General features: G+C 27.5%; 1 protein-coding gene across 2 annotated transcripts in view; it reads left to right on the top strand.

Annotated features, from left to right (window-relative positions):
* The window catches only part of LOC107451013 (proton channel OtopLc), a 99,524-nt gene that overhangs the window by 20,251 nt on the left and 60,988 nt on the right, over positions 1-18,285 (top strand). The window contains exon 2 of one of the 2 annotated variants that reach the window (XM_016066966.4): positions 5,888-6,160. In XM_016066966.4, the coding sequence (XP_015922452.1) occupies positions 5,907-6,160 (254 nt within the window). In that variant the 5' untranslated portion in view covers positions 5,888-5,906. Of the gene's footprint in view, positions 1-5,887; positions 6,161-17,524; positions 17,742-18,285 lie in introns of those variants that run through there. The other variant, XM_071187244.2, reaches the window with a different exon arrangement.

Raw genomic sequence — 18,285 nt, 5'->3', positions numbered from 1 at the left:
TTTTTACTTTTTAAATTATTTTTCTTGTTTGTATAGATTTTTGACTTCATTTTGGATGACATTTTTTAAGAAATACCACGAATTTTTAAAGCATGTTCCTTTTATTTATATTTCAAGGTAGATCGTAAGGGCTAATATGCTTAAAAATGTTGATGCATTTATTTTTTAGCAAAATTCTGGCTTTCAAAAATCGTGCGTACATGAGGAACCACATTTGACTTAAAGAATTTCGATACAGTTTATTATTTTTTAAGGGAAATTATTTCAAGATGCAATTCGATTTATAGCAAATTTATATTTAAGGAGGAAAACAGTGAAATGTTAACGTGTTATTATCTCATATATATATATATATATATATATATATATATATATATATATATATATATATATATATATATATATATATATATATATATATATATATATATATATATATATATATATATATATATATATATATATATATATATATATATATATATATATATATATATATATATATATATATATATATATATATATATATATATATATATATATATATATATATATATATATATATATATATATATATATATATATATATATATATATATATATATATATATATATATATATATAAAATAACACGAATAAAACAATAACATTACACAGAAAACAAGTTATTTAAATAAATTAATAAAAGGATAAAAATTAAAGATTATCAAAAAATAAAATGTGAAAAAGTTAAAAAAATATTTAAAAATTAGAGAAATTAACACCGAAAAGATATAATTTCTTTATCAATAACACACGATTATACTTTTATTATGACACAATTATGTTAATTTTTCTAATTTTTCAATTAATTTAAGACTTTCTCCATATATTTGATGGTTTAAAATATTTTTTCACAAAACAGTTTTTCTCTTTTTTCACCATTAATAATAAACGGGTTGAAACTATCAGCAGCGATTTTTGGTTGTTCACAAACGATTTGCAGCTTACAAATTTTGTGGTGGGGTTAAATTTCATTGATGGAATTGAATTCGGTTACTTGCAGCCTTACTCCTATTTTTACTAATGAGCTTGGACTAAGATTTGGCAATTATTTGATTTTTTACTGTGTACCGACAGTAGTTACTATTATGGTACCGAAGTACCTTCCACTTCAAATTTAACCTTCAAATTTGAATTACACAGCTTAGAATTTATATGAGTATTACATAATAGACAAGAAATTAATACATTGAAATTAAAAGCATTTTTTTGTTTCAAATCGTGTTGGAGGTATATGATAAGAGATCAGAACTCTTAAAAGATTTGTTGTTATTGAAACGCTTTGAACGAGACCGATCAAAAATACACATATTATTATTATTATTACTTAATAGTTTGGCTGCAAGATGTTGTTGTTGTAGTTCATTTACTTCGCACTAGAGCTGGACAATGGGCTATTGGCGGCGGTCTGGGAAACATCCCTGAGGATGATCCGAAGACATGCCATCACAATTTTGATCCTCTACAGAGGGGATGGCACTCCCACTTCGGTAGCCCGACGACCTGCTCGCGAAGTCGAGCTCTTTACGGTAGAGCAGTTTAACGAGGACCAATACCACGAACCATTGGTCCCTAAGTAGACTAATCCAAGTGATCATCCACCCGCACACTGGCCGCAGTCAGTGATGCTTGATTTCGGAGATCTGCTGGGAACCGTGTCTTAACGATCCGACCACTGCGGGACTTTGACTGCAAGATATAAAATTGTTCGAGCAATGTGTTGTCTATTATTTGGAAATATGTAAAAAATATTAATGGAATTTTTTCTGCATCGCAAATCAATAGATTTTAAAACATCGCATTTAAAAATAGTGTAAATAACGAAAAACACATTTTGAGAAATGAATGCAAATAGACGTACCGTGGTGTAACGTATATGTTTTATTTTTATTTAATTATCATAGCTTCAGTTCTACTTTAGTTGGAAATAAAATTAAAACTATTTTTTTATTTCACGTAAAAAATGTTCGCTGATTTAATCAAAAATTGGCATATAAAGATCAAAGGGAAAGAAGTGTTTTTGTCCATCAAAGTTGATTCTACGAAAAAACGAATATGCGTGTAGACAAAAACCATTTTCCACAGCACAGTTCATCTTCACTGTGTAATAACTTTAGCAGAGAACCGATTTTCTCCGTTATTGTTTTGTTAAAACTTAGTAATCTTCAAACTGCAGCAAATAACAATCCGTTTGGTATTTTTGTGATAAATCGACATAAATAAATCATTCTTCCCCTTTGATTTTCATATATATATATATATATATATATATATATATATATATATATATATATATATATATATATATATATATATATATATATATATATATATATATATATATATATATATATATATATATATATATGGGTCATTATCATGAAAACTGTCATTTTTCAGTTCATAAAATCCCAAAAAAGTAAATTGAATAAAAAGCTCTGAAACTTTTCATATTAATAGAAATATGTAATGGCATTATAAAGAAAGTATATATCCTATAAATTATACTTAATATTTAAATAAATTAATTAATTTCACTGTTTAAAAAGTGAGGGAATGATATTTTATTTTAATACATGTTTTTCTCTAAGTTACAGCTACCTCAATCTAACATTTATTATAATTTAGTTTTATAAGCTTAATAGTTTTTAAAGGTTTGGGAAATAAAATTGGCTGGTACGATTGAACAAAAAAACTTTTGAAATACTTTAGCGTGTTGCTCATGTCGATATACAAGAATGGAAAAATTTGATATGAAACAGTAAATATGAGTCAAAAGATCATCGCATTTTAAGAATCGTCGAGTAAGTCATCTGGATAATTTCAACTGCTTAGATTCTTGTGATTTCAACACTTTATTGAAGACTCTAGAAACAGTAATTAAAAAAAGTATTTCTCGCTGATTTTTTTTTCGCATAACTTCACGTCATATTTTTCTGTGAATTGTTATTTCTTTTTAACATATTGTGGATACACGTATAATTTTATTATTCTAAATGGGTAAGTTATTTTTCGAAAAAATTATTCTGCTTCTAAAAGGATAAATTTTTCAGTTTTAAAAAGAAGTTTATTTGTTTCTTTGTATTTCATTGGATACATTATGTATTAAATATTTCTTGAAATTATAATCTGCATCAGGTTTCACATTCGAAATTGTTCATAAATTTTAAGAAGCGAATTGTCTAAAACATGATGAACTAAAATGGTACAAAGGATTGAGGTATATTAGTATTAATATTCTCATATTATTTGTGCGTTACTTAGTTCTTCATTATTATTAATTGTATAATTATTTACGAAATTTTTGAGGAAATTTACATATTAAAATAAGAAAGAATAAATAAATCATTAGTGATATCGGTGATAATCATAATGGTATTAACACTAGAAAAACTGAAATACCTATATTGCTCAAAAGCAGTTAAAATGACTGCATTGTGAAGGAATAACTAATGCATAAAGAAATTTGTTTAAAATTAATTTTTAATATTATTGATATTACATATTTTTAGTTATAAAACAAGTTATTAGTGAATATTAACAATAAAAAAAATATACTTTGTACAAAAAGTCGCAAAAATCTAAGAAATTGTGTCATCATTGTTTTTCTAATTGAAATTAAAAAGCAGTCACAATAACTTCTTTAGGCAATCTAGTGTTAAAAATAATTGTGGAATTCATAGGAAGCCGGATTCTGCTAATTCTAAAAGTACACAAACTTCTAATAATTTTAATAATACTGAAATTTATGTCTATGTAGAAAAAGGTAATTTAAATGCAACACAAAATGTAAGTGAAGCTGAATTTAGTGTAGATTTTTTTTTAGATTTTGAAGCAGTTGTTCCACTTTTTAAAGGTAAAAACATGCAAGCGTTAATTTGTAGTTTGAATTGTTTGAAGGTCAGGCTAAATTGTTTAATTTATCTCCTTCACATAAATTTGTATATACTAAAAGTTGTTTATGCGAAAATGCGTTGATACTTCTTCGTAGCTAGCGTAATCTTTATTCACTTGCTCAATTGAAAGAATTATTAATCGATGAATTTCTTGTTAACTATAACTCAGCTGAAAGTTATGAAATTTTAAGAAATCGGAAAAAGCGTATGCATGAATCTGTACCAGAATATATTTTGAAATTAAAAGAAATATCAAATCAGAGTAAAATTGATGAACAAGCTTTAATGAAATTTTGCATTAATGTCATAACCGATACAGTAGGTAATAAAACTATATTTTATGGGTCAACTAATTTAAATGGTTTAAAAAATAAACTAAAGAAATATGACCAAATTTGCACTGATAGAGAAAAAAATAAAATACCTATTAATGGCGTACCTTACGACTAGAAAAGCAAAAGGAGGTTAAACTTGATTTAAGTAATTATATAAATAATAAAAATCAGACGACACTTACGGTGCAAATTTGCCGTCCAGACCTTGTGAATTTTGCGAAAAAAATCGACTTACGAAAGAGGTATCACTGGGGAAAGTCCTGTACCAATAATCCAGCTATAACTATAAAGCTGGAAAGAATCACAAGTATCGATTACTTGAGCCGCGATGACTCAGGGGAAAGAGCGTTCGCTTTCCAATGAGGCGAACCGGGTTCGAATCCCAGTCGATACGAATTCCGCATCCGGCTTGCACCGACCACAGTGCTGAAGTGAAATATCCTCCGTAGTAGACGGTTCATGAGTTGGAGTCCCCTTGCCATCAGGCTAACCGTGGAAGGTTCTCGTGGTCTTCCTCTCCATGTAACGCAAATGCGGGTTAGCTCCATCTAAAAAGTCCTCCACGAAGGCAAATTTCTCCCAATACTCGACCCAGGAGTTCCCTTGTCTTCTGGATTGGGTTCAAAATTACAAGACTACGGAGTTGAACATTGGTAGTCGTCACTCAAAAAATTGGGTCGGCTGTTCAACGATGGTTATAAAATAATATAAAGAGTATCAATTACTTGTGTCAGGATACATAGAAAGTCCACAATCCGTACAACATAAGGGTAAAATAAAAAAGAGAGATGAAAAATGTATGCTAAACTTAGATACAGGATCAACAATAAATTAGATACCAGAGCATATCGTATCGAAATTGAATGTTCCCGTTAAAAGCTGTAAAGGGATAAAAGTGATCCAAACTGAAGGAAAATAAACACCTGCAAAAAAGTGTACCTTTAAATTAAAAATTGGTGATTTGGTTAGATCACCTGAGTTTCTATAACTAAGCAACGATTTAAACTATGCCATACTGGGGGTACAATCTTTATGTGATTTTCACATCGTTATAAGTTGTGTAGAGCAAATTGTTTCCCAGGGAAACAGAAAACTGATCCAGTAGAATTGAATGGATTTTCTTTCTTCTTTTTTGAGTAGTTACTACTCAGAAAGATATTTTTTTGTTGGACACTATGGCGTAGGAGACCACGAATTACAATATTTTATATTTTACAATTAAAAAGTCAATGACTGGTTATTTTAAGTCACATGCATTTACTTAATCAGAACGAATTTTGAATAAGGGACTGACAGGTGTTGCGAATGGAAAAAAAAAACAATTTACATGAAATTGTACAAAACTTGCACATAAAAATAACAAACTGCAGTTACATATAAAAAGCAAACTAAGCCCATAATCTCGAGATCAGCTTCACAAATAATGATTGATGTACTGGAATATTATCACAATTTCTAAAGACTAATTTATACATTATTTTTATGATATGATCATAAGAAATAAGTATATCTTTCTCGCACGCATCAAATCTTTTGCATCTGGAAGAATTCCATTAGACCTCCTAGAGTTACAAAAGTTATGACCATTCTACATCAAGCATTTTTCTTTTACAGATTCCCATTCAACGTTGCCATGACAACCACATCCCATCTGTTAGATAGTGGATGGCTATCTCTGGTCATAGCTGGACACGACTCAGCCAAAGTTTCGGCCACTGCGGCCACTACAGATTCTAGGTTGCACAGAGGTCCAAATACCATCTCTGCCAAACTAAAAGTAACTTGTGAAAAGATGGACTTAGAAAAAGCCCACAATGGCAGTCTTTCATCGCAAGACGAATCTTGCATAGGAGGTTGTTCCAGAAAAAATAGACCAAAAAATCCAAAGTAAGTTCTTAAAAAAGATATAAATGAGATGTTTGTTAATCTTAGTTTTTCAAAAACGGGGAATGTATAATTGTTTTCTAGATTATATTAATTATTTTCAAAACGTTTCGTAATGAAATCAGTGAAAAGAAACAGCTTTAGCAAGAAAATAATGTTCAAGAATTTCACACACGTTCAAGATTTCCACAACTATACACAACCTAATTAAATTTAACAAAAATAATCTACAAAAAAGTGGATATATTTTTTCATTGGCATTAAGTATAAATATTTAAACATATTTAATTCAATAAAATTTATAAATCGAGAGAGTTGCCCAAAAACTTTTAAAAATTGAGAGGACACAAGCATACCTTTACTGCATGAAGTAAATTACAATGTGATTAATAAATTCTATTAAAAATAAACCTCTTTTATAATTAAAAACAAACACGTGCATTTAGTATCAGTAATGGTAGTATAGAGAAAATGCACTAGATTTAAGTTTTTACCAGCTTTAATTTTTTTTCTAAATTCAATCTTTGCTTTATTTAGTGCTAGTGTAGACATCACATAGTTCTGATCTTCATTTATCTAGATCTTCCTTCTATTTCATATCCTATATCTTCCGATTGATCAAGTTTGAATTATTATGGAATTTCTAGTTAAGTTGTTTCCTATAATAGTGATGGGAAATTCATTTTCGATTAATATTATTATTTAAAAGAAACGGACAGATTGTTATTAAATGACTTTTGGCTTGTGAGTTTGTAAAAAAATTTTGTGATTAAGGCATTAGGTTTCAACAAGTTTGTTAGCATTTTTTTAAAGGCAAAAAGTTTCAACAAGTTTACTAGCCTTCTGTTTGAGACATTACGTTTTAACCAAGCATTTTTTTTACGCGATAGCATAAAATTTTTTCTTAATCTTACGGTTCATCCATAGTTTTAATTTTTTTCCCAAGAAAATGTAAGCATTTTCTCAACTACATTTCATAAGTTGTTTTTCACCAGAACTCTTTAAAAGAAAAGTAAATTTGATATCAAAGAACAAAATATTTTTCGAAAATAGTTTACATTGATCTTAGCCGAGCAGAAATTTGAGAATTTAATTGGATTTGTATTATAATTACCTTTATATTGAGCAAATCAGTTCGGTTCAGGAGTTACAGGGACATTTTAAAATCGTATTTGAGGAATTTTTTTTGTCCATTTAAAAATAACGCAAAATGCTGCACATTTTTGCAATCCCATATTACGTGTATTGTGAATATTTAAATTTTTTTTTGGGAAAATAGTAAATATCTCAATGCGGAAACTTTGTGAACGATCCGCATTCCGAAACTGTACCCTAAGCTTGTTGCTTACATCGTACGGCCAGTATTTTTGAAAAACTGCTAAAAAATCAAAATGTTACATTAAGAGTAATGCTGATTAAGTTTAGTAAAGTTTCTAGAATGTTTATTTATTTGTCATTAACGAAGAATTATAACAACTCTGTTTGAATTTTATTAAATTAAATTTTGTTCTACGAAATGGAATGCTTTTCTTCGAACGATACAGCAATTCAACTTGAACAGAAATACTGCTCAGTTAGACACCTAATTAAGGTTGCAGATAATTTAGGCCGAACTAAGATTCAAAGTACTCAGATTATGGTTCTACTTCAGACCGATTTTTCATCAGTCGGCTTTTTCGACTATTTAATGCATTTTTACTTGAATGTTTCTTTTCATAAATTTCACATTGTATTGAAATTTTACGAAGTTTTTAAATTTTCAAATGGAACAAAAGATTTTAAACAAGTTTTTTTTTGTAGTTCTTCAATTGATTTTCCGATATTTAATTCCTATTATACCTAACACCACTGTGAAAAAATTTAACTTAGGCATTATCACACTAATACAGCGGTTCCCAAATGGTGCCCTGCGGAACCCTAGGGTTCCGTGGTTAAATGGATTCCAAGAGTTAGGACACTTTTTATAAGTTTTTTTAAAACATTTTTGAAAACTGTCGTTATATTTAGATCCAATAAAAAATATTGTTTACTTAATATTTTGGCTGCTTTTGCAATATTATTAAAAGTAAAATTCCAATAAAAAAGAAATAGCAAATTTTATTTTGGAAAAAATAAGTTATTCTTCAGAAAATAATATATTGAGTAAACTATGAAAAGGATATGCGTTTATAAAATATTACATTATTTATACTTTAGTATTTCCCATCGCACGTTTCAAATAAAAATTAAATGGCCAGATTGTTAATAAAGAAATATGTTTCCTTACCAGTAATTTTCAACGCTTATACTAGTTCTTTTTTGAAGTAGTCAATTAAATCCATTTCATTCATTCATTTTCAGCTTATTTTTACACACCAAAAGCAAATTCATATCCAGACTAGATTCAGCTCTAGGACTGTGAATTCAACTGTCGGATATAAAACCTAATTTCAGTTTATTAATGATAAAACGATGAGAAAATGCCATTTTTCTTCTTTAAAATTTTCAAGATAAAGCAGTCTTTTATAAGTTAATAAGTAAACAATTGTCTTTATATACTTTACTTACAAAAGGTGAGGCTCCGTCGATAGAATGATCATTTAGAGTTCCAAAGCCGTAAAAAATTGGGAATCGTTGTGCTAACAGAAAGCTTTTCGCAACTTTTTCTCTCTTTTTTTTCCCTTTTTTTTAAATTCAGACTATGTTAGGTTTTTTTTTAAAAAAAAAGATGTACGAATATGCACAAATATCTGTTCACATAAATTTTTACAGTGTCTCCACCATTTAATATTTATATATATATTAGGGGGACAGGAAAGTAATGTCGTTTCGGTACATTTGATATCGGTTATCAAGATTTAATTTTTAATCAATAATGTATTCACCCTCGTTAGCAACAACCTTTCAATTCCGGAACGAAACTGGATGGAAAAAATGAATTGGTTTTTAAGACTAACTAATAATTAATGCGCCGAAACGACATTACTTTCTGGTTCCCCTAATACATATATACAAGGGGATCGGAAAAAAACGCAGGTACCAGGCTTCAACTTAACACTTTTTTTTTTATCATTTTACTCTTCAAGATGAGCAGGAAAGCCGGAAATCCATAGAAAAATTAGGATCTTAGGGGTTATTTAGATTCGCTTAGGAGTTATTTAGGGAAAATGATGCAAGAAACTCTCCCAATTACATTAAAACGTATGATGAAGGAAAAATTAAAGCATTTGGAATGGTTCTTAAAGTCGAAGTTAATTTGCCGGAAGGGAAAAACTTTTATGATAATCAATTTTAAAAATGGTTAAATATTTAATCTACCTAATTATATTAAATAATACTGCGCACTTTCAGATTAACATTTTAAAACAATTTAATTTTAGCATAAAACACTGGAAACATTTATTTAATTCATTTTTTGATTTATTTAATTCATTTAATTCAGTTGGACTTGTTTAAAAAAAGGTCTTTTATTTCAATAAATTGGCTAATATGTAAAACTAATCATGTATTTGTGACAAAATAATATCCTAGTTTAAAATATATTTTTAAAAGATACATATCTTCAGTAAGAATTATCTCTTTCATCAAACTATTTTTTACTTAAATTTAATGTAGCATCCTTTCTATGACATTTAAACGCGTCAATATTGAAAATTTATTTATAGTGTTTATTTCTAAATATATTTTCTCAATACAAATTTAATTTTAAAATTTATTTGAGGCGACAATTAACATTTATCTTTGAAGTTAAATATTATTTTACACAAAACTATTTTGTTTTAATATTATTTAATATAACGCCCATTCTTCAATAGTTAAAAGCATGGTTATTTTTTTAGTTAGAAATTAACTTCAATAAAATAATTATTAATTTAAATTTCCCTAAAACTAATCTTTTTATTTTTATTTAATAAATCACTCTTTCTTCGATCGTTAAACGGGTCACTATTCAACCTCTAGTTTTGGAGTGAATTTTATTTAGTTATGGAAGTTAATTTTTAATGCTCCCTTTAATAAAAACGGTTTTCTTTAATTTTAATTAACATAGTATTCTTTTCTGCTATTTAAAAGCGTTACTTTTATGCATCTATTTTTGGCGTTAACTATTATTTTAAAAACTTATTTTTAGAATTCCCTTTTAAACATTTTAATCAGCTGTCAAGCATAGAGCTTTCTCACTCTTATTTTAACTGTTGTGAAATGCCTGAACTCCTGACACGTTCTCAAAACACGTCCAGCGTATCTTGATACTGATTTCTCCAAATATATTTTACTTAAATGTTTCTACCATTATCAAAGAATAATTCGATTCTCATAAGTAGGTCACTACTAACTAATATCTGGTGAACCTACTTCCCTTCTGATTAGAGATCAATTTAGAAATTTATAAAAAAACATTCTCTTAGCTGCTCTATTTCGCATGCTAAATAACAATTCCTTTTATTATTACTTTGGAATGCAATAATAATTGCATTTTAAAAATGAACTTCTGCGAAACAAAGTTTGGACATAAAATAATATTTATTAATTGAGAAAATTTGACCCAATATTTAAAGAATACATTTCCAAATAGAAGTTTTTTCGTTGCTATCTTATTTTTAATTTAAATTTCTTCACAGAAATGATTAATTATGTTTGTAACTCGCATAATAATGTTTGCAACATGCATAAAGATGACAATTTAAAGAAAAAAAAATTATAAAGTAATCTGAAATACTTTTAGAGTAATTACTCCAGAAATGTAGTAAAGTTGACTTTTAATGTGTACTAAAAAACGTAAAGTTAAATTTAGTAAACATAAAACCAATTTAAATAATTTTGTTTAATGCAGTTAGTTTTTGAAGGGTTTAGAAGAGGAAGATTCTAAATAAGCTTTTGTTAGTAGATTAGCTCTTAAGTTGCTCTTAATTCTAATTTGTTAACATTTACTCAAATATCAGAGATTCAATGAAGTAACAAAAAAGAGAGTAAGTTGCTTTTTTCCGTCATAATTTGGTGTCATAATTTGGTCATAACTGGTGTTATAAGTTGGGGCATTTTCCGTCATCCTGAAAAATATTTTCTCTTGAAAGCGTTTTAAACTTAACATGAATTTTTTTTGTAGCGCGACCGTTATTGAATACCTTTATGAAAGGAACAATATACAACTATGAGACATTATTAAAAAACATTATTTAAATAAAATTAGTTGATAGGAAATTGAAAACAAATGGTCCAAAATGTAAAGTTTAAAATGTTTTAGAAATTTTCCACAGTTTAATTTTTTTTAATGGGTTAAATTCTATAAAATTGTCATGTTTAACCATACACTTATTTAAATTTTTTAAATAAACAATTTGATTTTGTGTATGACAGCACTAATTAATAAATGTAGAACTCATAGAAGAAATATAATAATAAATAATATAAAGAAATATAATAATAAATAATATAAAGAAATATAATAATATAGAATAATTTTGAAAGTTCTATGAGTGAAGAATATACTAAGAAACAATTAATTTTTTACTTTGTACTATCTGTGATCATAATTAGTTAAGAAAATAAATAAATAAATAAATATAATTTTTTTATTTAACTGATGAGGTTATCATTATGAAGGTAACATAATTTAATTTTTATTTTTTTATTTTTAGAATTGCTTAGTTTTTGAATTGCTTTAATTTAAATGTCATGTTCTTTAGAAATACAATGTCCGATTTATGCCTGTCATCCTGTCAGGTAACAAGCAAGACATTATTTACAAGGTTTTCTTTTAAATTTGAATTTACATATTATTAATAATACTAAAAGTACGTCGGATGTACTTTTGTCTTAAGTAAGTAAAAATAATCAGGATTCCGGTAACAAACACAATTTTTATCCAACTTGGTTAAAAAAGTATAAATTAGAGTTAATTTTTAAAAATGCATTAATTATACAAAAGATATTCAAATAGTAAAGAATTATAAGTGATTATATGTACTATCCTACAATAATGGAAGAGTTCAGTCTTTAAAATTTTTTAAATTTTTCAAGAAATATTTAGTTTTTACCGGAATTGTTATTTTTTAATTTTAGAAGTGTTTAATTCATGAGTTTAGTTTATACTTTGCAATAAAGTTAAAAGCTTTCAGATATTTATTTAAGGGACCGACAATAAATTATGAAAGAAAACAAGTATTTTTGAACAACCTATGCCAGAAAATCAAGCAATAACCTTGTAACTTGTATCGATTACTTTGGTTGTTATTTACAATGATTGCATAAAATTTTGTAAATCCAGCATAAATATTTATTTAAATATAGAAATTTTTATAAAAACTAATTTTTTTGTCTTATGTTTTTTTTGCTACAACTTTAAAAATATTGTTTTTTAAAAATGTGATAAAAATTTGTTAAAAAGTACTCAAGATATGAGTGCTTAAAGTAGTTCTTTTGTATTGCGCATACACGGAAAAAATTTCAAATTATTTTTTCATAATTTTATAGTGAATCGTTTTTTGCATTTAATGAAAAAAAATTATATAAATATCTTAAAAAAGTAAAAAATATGAAGCGATTTCCTAAGAAGCTTTTGTATTTTTAATGGAAAACTCACAATAGTCAGGAGTTTTCCACAAATTTTATTATGTAGTATTGCAAATTACACTATTTGATAATGATTGGACAGCAAGAACAGAATTAAATATGTGGAAAACCCCTGTTCATTTTGAACCTTAAATACAAAAACTACTTAGAAAATTGCTTGAAACTTTTGCCGTTTTCAAGATATTTAAATCAGATTTTTTTTTAGTTAGTTGCCAAATACGATTCACTTTAAAATTATTAAAAAATAATTTAAAATTTTTTCCGCTCATGCGCATTACATACTCATATCTTGTGCAATTTTTAACAAATTGTTTTCAAATTTTAAACAATAATTTTGTAATTAATTTAAAATTGCTCTAAAAACTGAATATTTTTAAAATTATTGCAAAAAACATAAGACAGAAAAATAAGTTTTTAATAAAAATGTTTAAATCTCTACGTATGTTTAAGCTAGATTTACATAATTTTATGTAGTTATTTCAAATAACAGCCAAAGTAGTTGACTTTCTGGCGTATGGTGTCCAAAAATATTTGTTTTCTTCAGTAATTTATTTTCTGTCTCGCAAACTACTGAAAGCTTTAAACTTTATAGTAAAGGGTGAAAAATCGCATGAACTAAATACTTCTAAAATTATTAAACATTCCTCTAAGTATTTCTTGAGAAATTCGAAAAAATATCAGATAACTGAAAGTGTTTTTTCCAGTATTGTAGGTTAGTGTATGTTCATATATTAACTTTTTTTTCCCTATTTCCATATGGCTCTGAATTTTGAAAATGACCCATTTGACCGAATCTCTGGTTTTCAGTATAATTGTGACGAAAGTATAGATTAATATTTGTTTAATTTTAAGACTCTTGGAGAGATTTTTGAAGATTTTTGTAGATAACAGAGCTATTTTCATTCACTTAAAGTCAAACTTATTCCTTTTTAATAAAATAAAGTGTTAAACATAATTTACAAAATCAGTAACGCAAATTCAAACTTAATTAAAATGAACTAAACTCAAACTTAGTTTACAATCAGTAACTTAAAAAATAGGTTATCCCCGAGAGTTTCCTTTACAATCTCTCTCTCGCTCTCGAAAAACTCTTTCTCGCGCTCAAAATCGTTTTTTTTTCCTTCTCCGAATCAGCTTTTTTGGACATAAACCATTCTTCCCCCGTGTTATTCAGTTGCCACGGGAAATGTGATGCATGCACTCATATTTTGCCCCATATTTAGATAAAGTAGGAAACTATATGGAAGACTTACAGTAAAACAACAATAATAGTTCTCAAGTTCTTGAAATAATCTTTAAAAAAATATCATTGGTAGCTCAATTTCCTAATATTTACCGAGCGATTTAAAGATGTTATGGATAAAAGTACAACAATGCAATATATGTTTTAAATTCTTTTAATTATTTTTTTTTAAAAATCGAAGCGGATATGAATATAAAACTTCAGGAAATGTTTCTAAGAATAAACTTGGAAACCTAATTTTCATTTTTACCATTTTAATATATTGAGACTTTCCATTGTTTTCCGAGATCGATAACATATATTTGTTACGAAAGAGAAAAAAAATATTGCTCGTTTAACCCTTTCTGGAACAGCAAATTTTAATTGAAAATTTTAATCAGACCGGACTTTAGCAAGTGCTACCTCAGACTGTACATTCTAAGTGAAGCGACATACTTCAGCTCTTTGTTGATTAAAGAATAATGATTGCCAAATGCTTAAAAGCAATTAGTTTCATATTTCTAGAGATTTAAAGCCTTTGTTGGATTAGTGATGCTAGACTAGCTGCACTTTCCAGAAGGGGTTAATATTTTCTTCTTCTTTAAAGAATAGCATTTATTCCCATTTTTTTATTCACCCATCAAAAAATACTAATTATTGAAAGAGGTAGATCGGAGAATGGTCATTTAATGGGCAGTTTAAATGCTTATGAAAGCTTCAGATAGCTTCTTGCTGTTTAAAATTTAAAACTTAAGTCCACGCCTTTCATTTACTGATCGCGTTGTTAATTCCAAAGACTATGGTGAAAGAGGAATTAATGCTTACAGTTGCTCCAAGTATTGGTTGTAGAATAGAATTTTTTTTTCAGAGCACATCTCAAAAGGAGAAAATAATAATAATAACTAAAGTTAATTTTGAATTTTATTGATACATATGTTATATTATGCAGGGTAATTTTAGATTTAAAAAGCAATTAACACTAAAATAACATTTTCATTCAATTTTAGAACATCAGATGGTCTTTAATAACAGATTTATGCGAAAAACTATCTGCATTGCCATCTTTACGCTATTGAATGAGTCTCTAAAATAGAAAATAACATTTTTGGTTCAAAAAAATTAATAAAAGTACGAGGAAATACTTCAAAATACTTGAAAAGCTATTTTAAACGTTAATAAGTAAGTTTAGAGTACTTACTTTAATTTATTTTAAGTTAAAATGATAGCACTGCTTCAATTATTACATTAGGACAAACATCAAAACACTAGATTGCTTTTTTCTAAATACCTTTCAAATAGTAAAATATAAATTACCTTGTAATACCATTTTCTGAGAATATTATCACGTATATAATCTTCCTATTTAATTTTTTTTCTCTTATTTAGTAAGCACTTGAAGAATAAAAAAACATTTAGTAAGCACTTAAAAAATAGAATAAAAAATAGCGATACATTCGATCAGTTGAAAGCATAAATGTCCGAAATAGGTCCTTTTTGCTAAAAAAGAACAAGTTTTTAAGGTTCTTTATTATTACAAGTTTTAAAGGTTATAATAACAAGTTATTAACAAGTTTTTAAGGTTCTTAATTATAAAGATAACTTTTGCAATAAATTACTGTAATCCTTGTTACTAGACAGAATTATAAATTTACTTCACCGACTTTGCAGTGAATTAAATTCAAACTTAATTGTTGTTCGAGCTTAAAGTTTAGAACTGTGTTATGCTCTCTCTATTTGAAAACTAACTTCTCATTTTTTTTTTGGTTGATTATTGAAATTTTTTTCACGATTTCTCTTAAAGCGGTTTAATCGCTTTATAGAATAGTAAATGATAACGTTAGGAGGTTAAATTAATCCTACTTTACACATGGCGCTGTGAAATAGATGTTCGAAATGTTCCTTCCAAATACTGCATTTTAACAGATTGTGAAAATACATAATTTACTATTCGAATTGATCAATAATGTAGTTAAACCTCTGTAATATTCTTCAAATCTGCACTTAACTAAAGCTGCAGAGCACAGTATTATGATTAAGCGTGCAATAACAATTTTAACTGGGTAACAAGAAGTTTACTGGGTGATAAGAAATAACTTTGATTAAGCTTATTATCAAATATTTTCATTTACCACCATTATTAATATGAGCTCACATCCAAACATGTTCGGTAGTGTCGTCCATTCTAGTGATCCAGCATGAAGAACTAAATGCACTCAAAGAAGGGCATCAAGACATCTTTATTCACTTTTTTTACAGCACAAGAATATCCAATTTATTCACCAGACTTGAATCCAATGGAGTTTCCGTTCGATTCATCTTGGAGACTAAATCTCGCAAGACTTGCCATTCCTAAAAACTCCTTATGCAAAGAAAAAAATCAAAATGTATCACTATTTGAGTTGCGGCCCATTGCAGACAGTTTTGTGACACGTAAACAGCCATTTATATGGCCAAAGATGATGATTCTGATATTCTTCTGTAAAAAGGTTGCAGAGAAGTCATATTTTTAAATGAATTTGAAAGTTGTTTGCGATATTTTAACAAGTATTTAGCATATCAGTTATTTATGTTGAACTTATTTCCTGTCACCCTGGTAAACATTTTTTACATGAGAATCTTTCGGAAATCATTTATCACGAGTCTCGTGTGAAATTATAGAGAATAAGAAACGGATAAGAAAAGAATAAGTTATGTAAGCTGCAGAAAAATATTCTCTCGAGACTTGGTAATTTTACAGAATTAAAGTAATTGAAACTCTGTAAGCCACTTTTTGGCTTTTAGATATCAAGCTTCTTCCGGCTCTTAGACATCAAGCCTCTTCCAGTTCTGAAACCAACAGAGGCATTACATTCGGGTTGAAACCAAACCACTTAGATACGACCAGATAAAGTGCAATTCAATCACATACCCAGCTTTTTGCACGAAGAATCGAACCCCAGCAGAAGTCGGGGCAGGCAAAGACTTTATACACTAAACCTTACGACAGGCTGCTTATGAAATAAAAGACATTTAAACATCTAAAAAAAGCCCTTTTAGTGCAAAAATCCGGTATTTAATGTAACTCAGTTAGTAAGAAACTTGCCGGTAATATGCGTTTGAACAAGAACTAATATCATTTAACAGAGATTCTTAGTATTTTTTCAGTATTTTTACAAAAATTTTAGTGTACTTTATTCCAAGATAGAAATACAAAGTCATTAAGAGCAATTTCTTAAACTTAAAGCATCAAAATTATTCAATATTTTTTTTCCACGCATGGCAGACTCACATTACATATATGCTAAAATTGGATTCATTCCATCACAGAGATTCATCAACATAACAATAAAAGAAGCGTGGGAAAGAATTGAGACTTAAAAGGTATAAATCATTATTTTTTTCTAACAATTAAGAAATTTTTACGCAATAGTTTGGCGGTAAATGTACTCAATTGTTTTAACACAAACGCTTTTTTAACAAACTCAGACTCTATTATAAGTTTAAAGGAAGCTAGTAAGGGAAAAAAGAAATAAGCTCACAAAACCATCACACGCAAGGGTAGTGAACAATGCAAAATGAGATTTCTATGAAAATTTTCAACAAAGTCTCGCATCTTTACAATTATAATGTAACTGTTGAATGTAACCACCTTTTCACGATCAATTTGTAAGGTTGTGAGGGGACAAAACAATTTTTTGAATCTTTCTTTGTTGGAATGACTCTTTGTTTCAATTTTTTAATGAAGAATCCTAAATGCGTATCAAGTATGTCTGCAATTCTAATAGCTTTTAAGAAATCTTTTGAGTTGCAACTGTCGAAGATTTTTATGTCCCGGTAAGTTTATTTAAATGTGTTCAATCAGATTTTAGATAAAAAATATCTTTGAATTTGTTTATTCTAACGTCAAAACATAGATACCACTTTCGATAAGAAATATGGTAAAAATAACTTTTAAATTTGCTTTTCTGTAAAAATGTAAAAATACCTTCTAAATATTGCTTTTTGTAAAAAAATATGGTATAAATAGCTTTTAAATCTTGCTATTTTGTAAAAAATATGGCAAAAAATAACTTGTAAATTTTGTTTTTCCGTGAAAGAAATATGGTAAATAGCCTTCAGGTTTTGTTTTTCAATAAGAAATATAGTAAAAAGCTTCAAAGTTTTGCTTCTCTATAATAAATGTGAGTCTGGAAATGTAAAAAGTGGTGACTAATAAAAAGAAAAATCAATCAATAGGAATTAAAATTGGTAAAATATTCCGATTTCTTTTAGTCTTTTTTTTTTTTTTTTGTTAATGAATGGTTAAGAGGTTTTTGTTTTTACCATATACCATCTATGATGTTTCCGAATGAGCATTTTAATTAAGAAATTGCAATAA

The sequence above is a fragment of the Parasteatoda tepidariorum genome, chromosome 11, assembly GCF_982258835.1.
Source record: "Parasteatoda tepidariorum strain Cologne lab strain chromosome 11, Ptep-v5.0, whole genome shotgun sequence".
Classification (NCBI taxonomy): domain Eukaryota; kingdom Metazoa; phylum Arthropoda; class Arachnida; order Araneae; family Theridiidae; genus Parasteatoda; species Parasteatoda tepidariorum.
The sequence above is the reverse complement of the archived record's forward strand: the minus strand, read 5'-3'. Positions and strand labels throughout refer to the sequence as shown.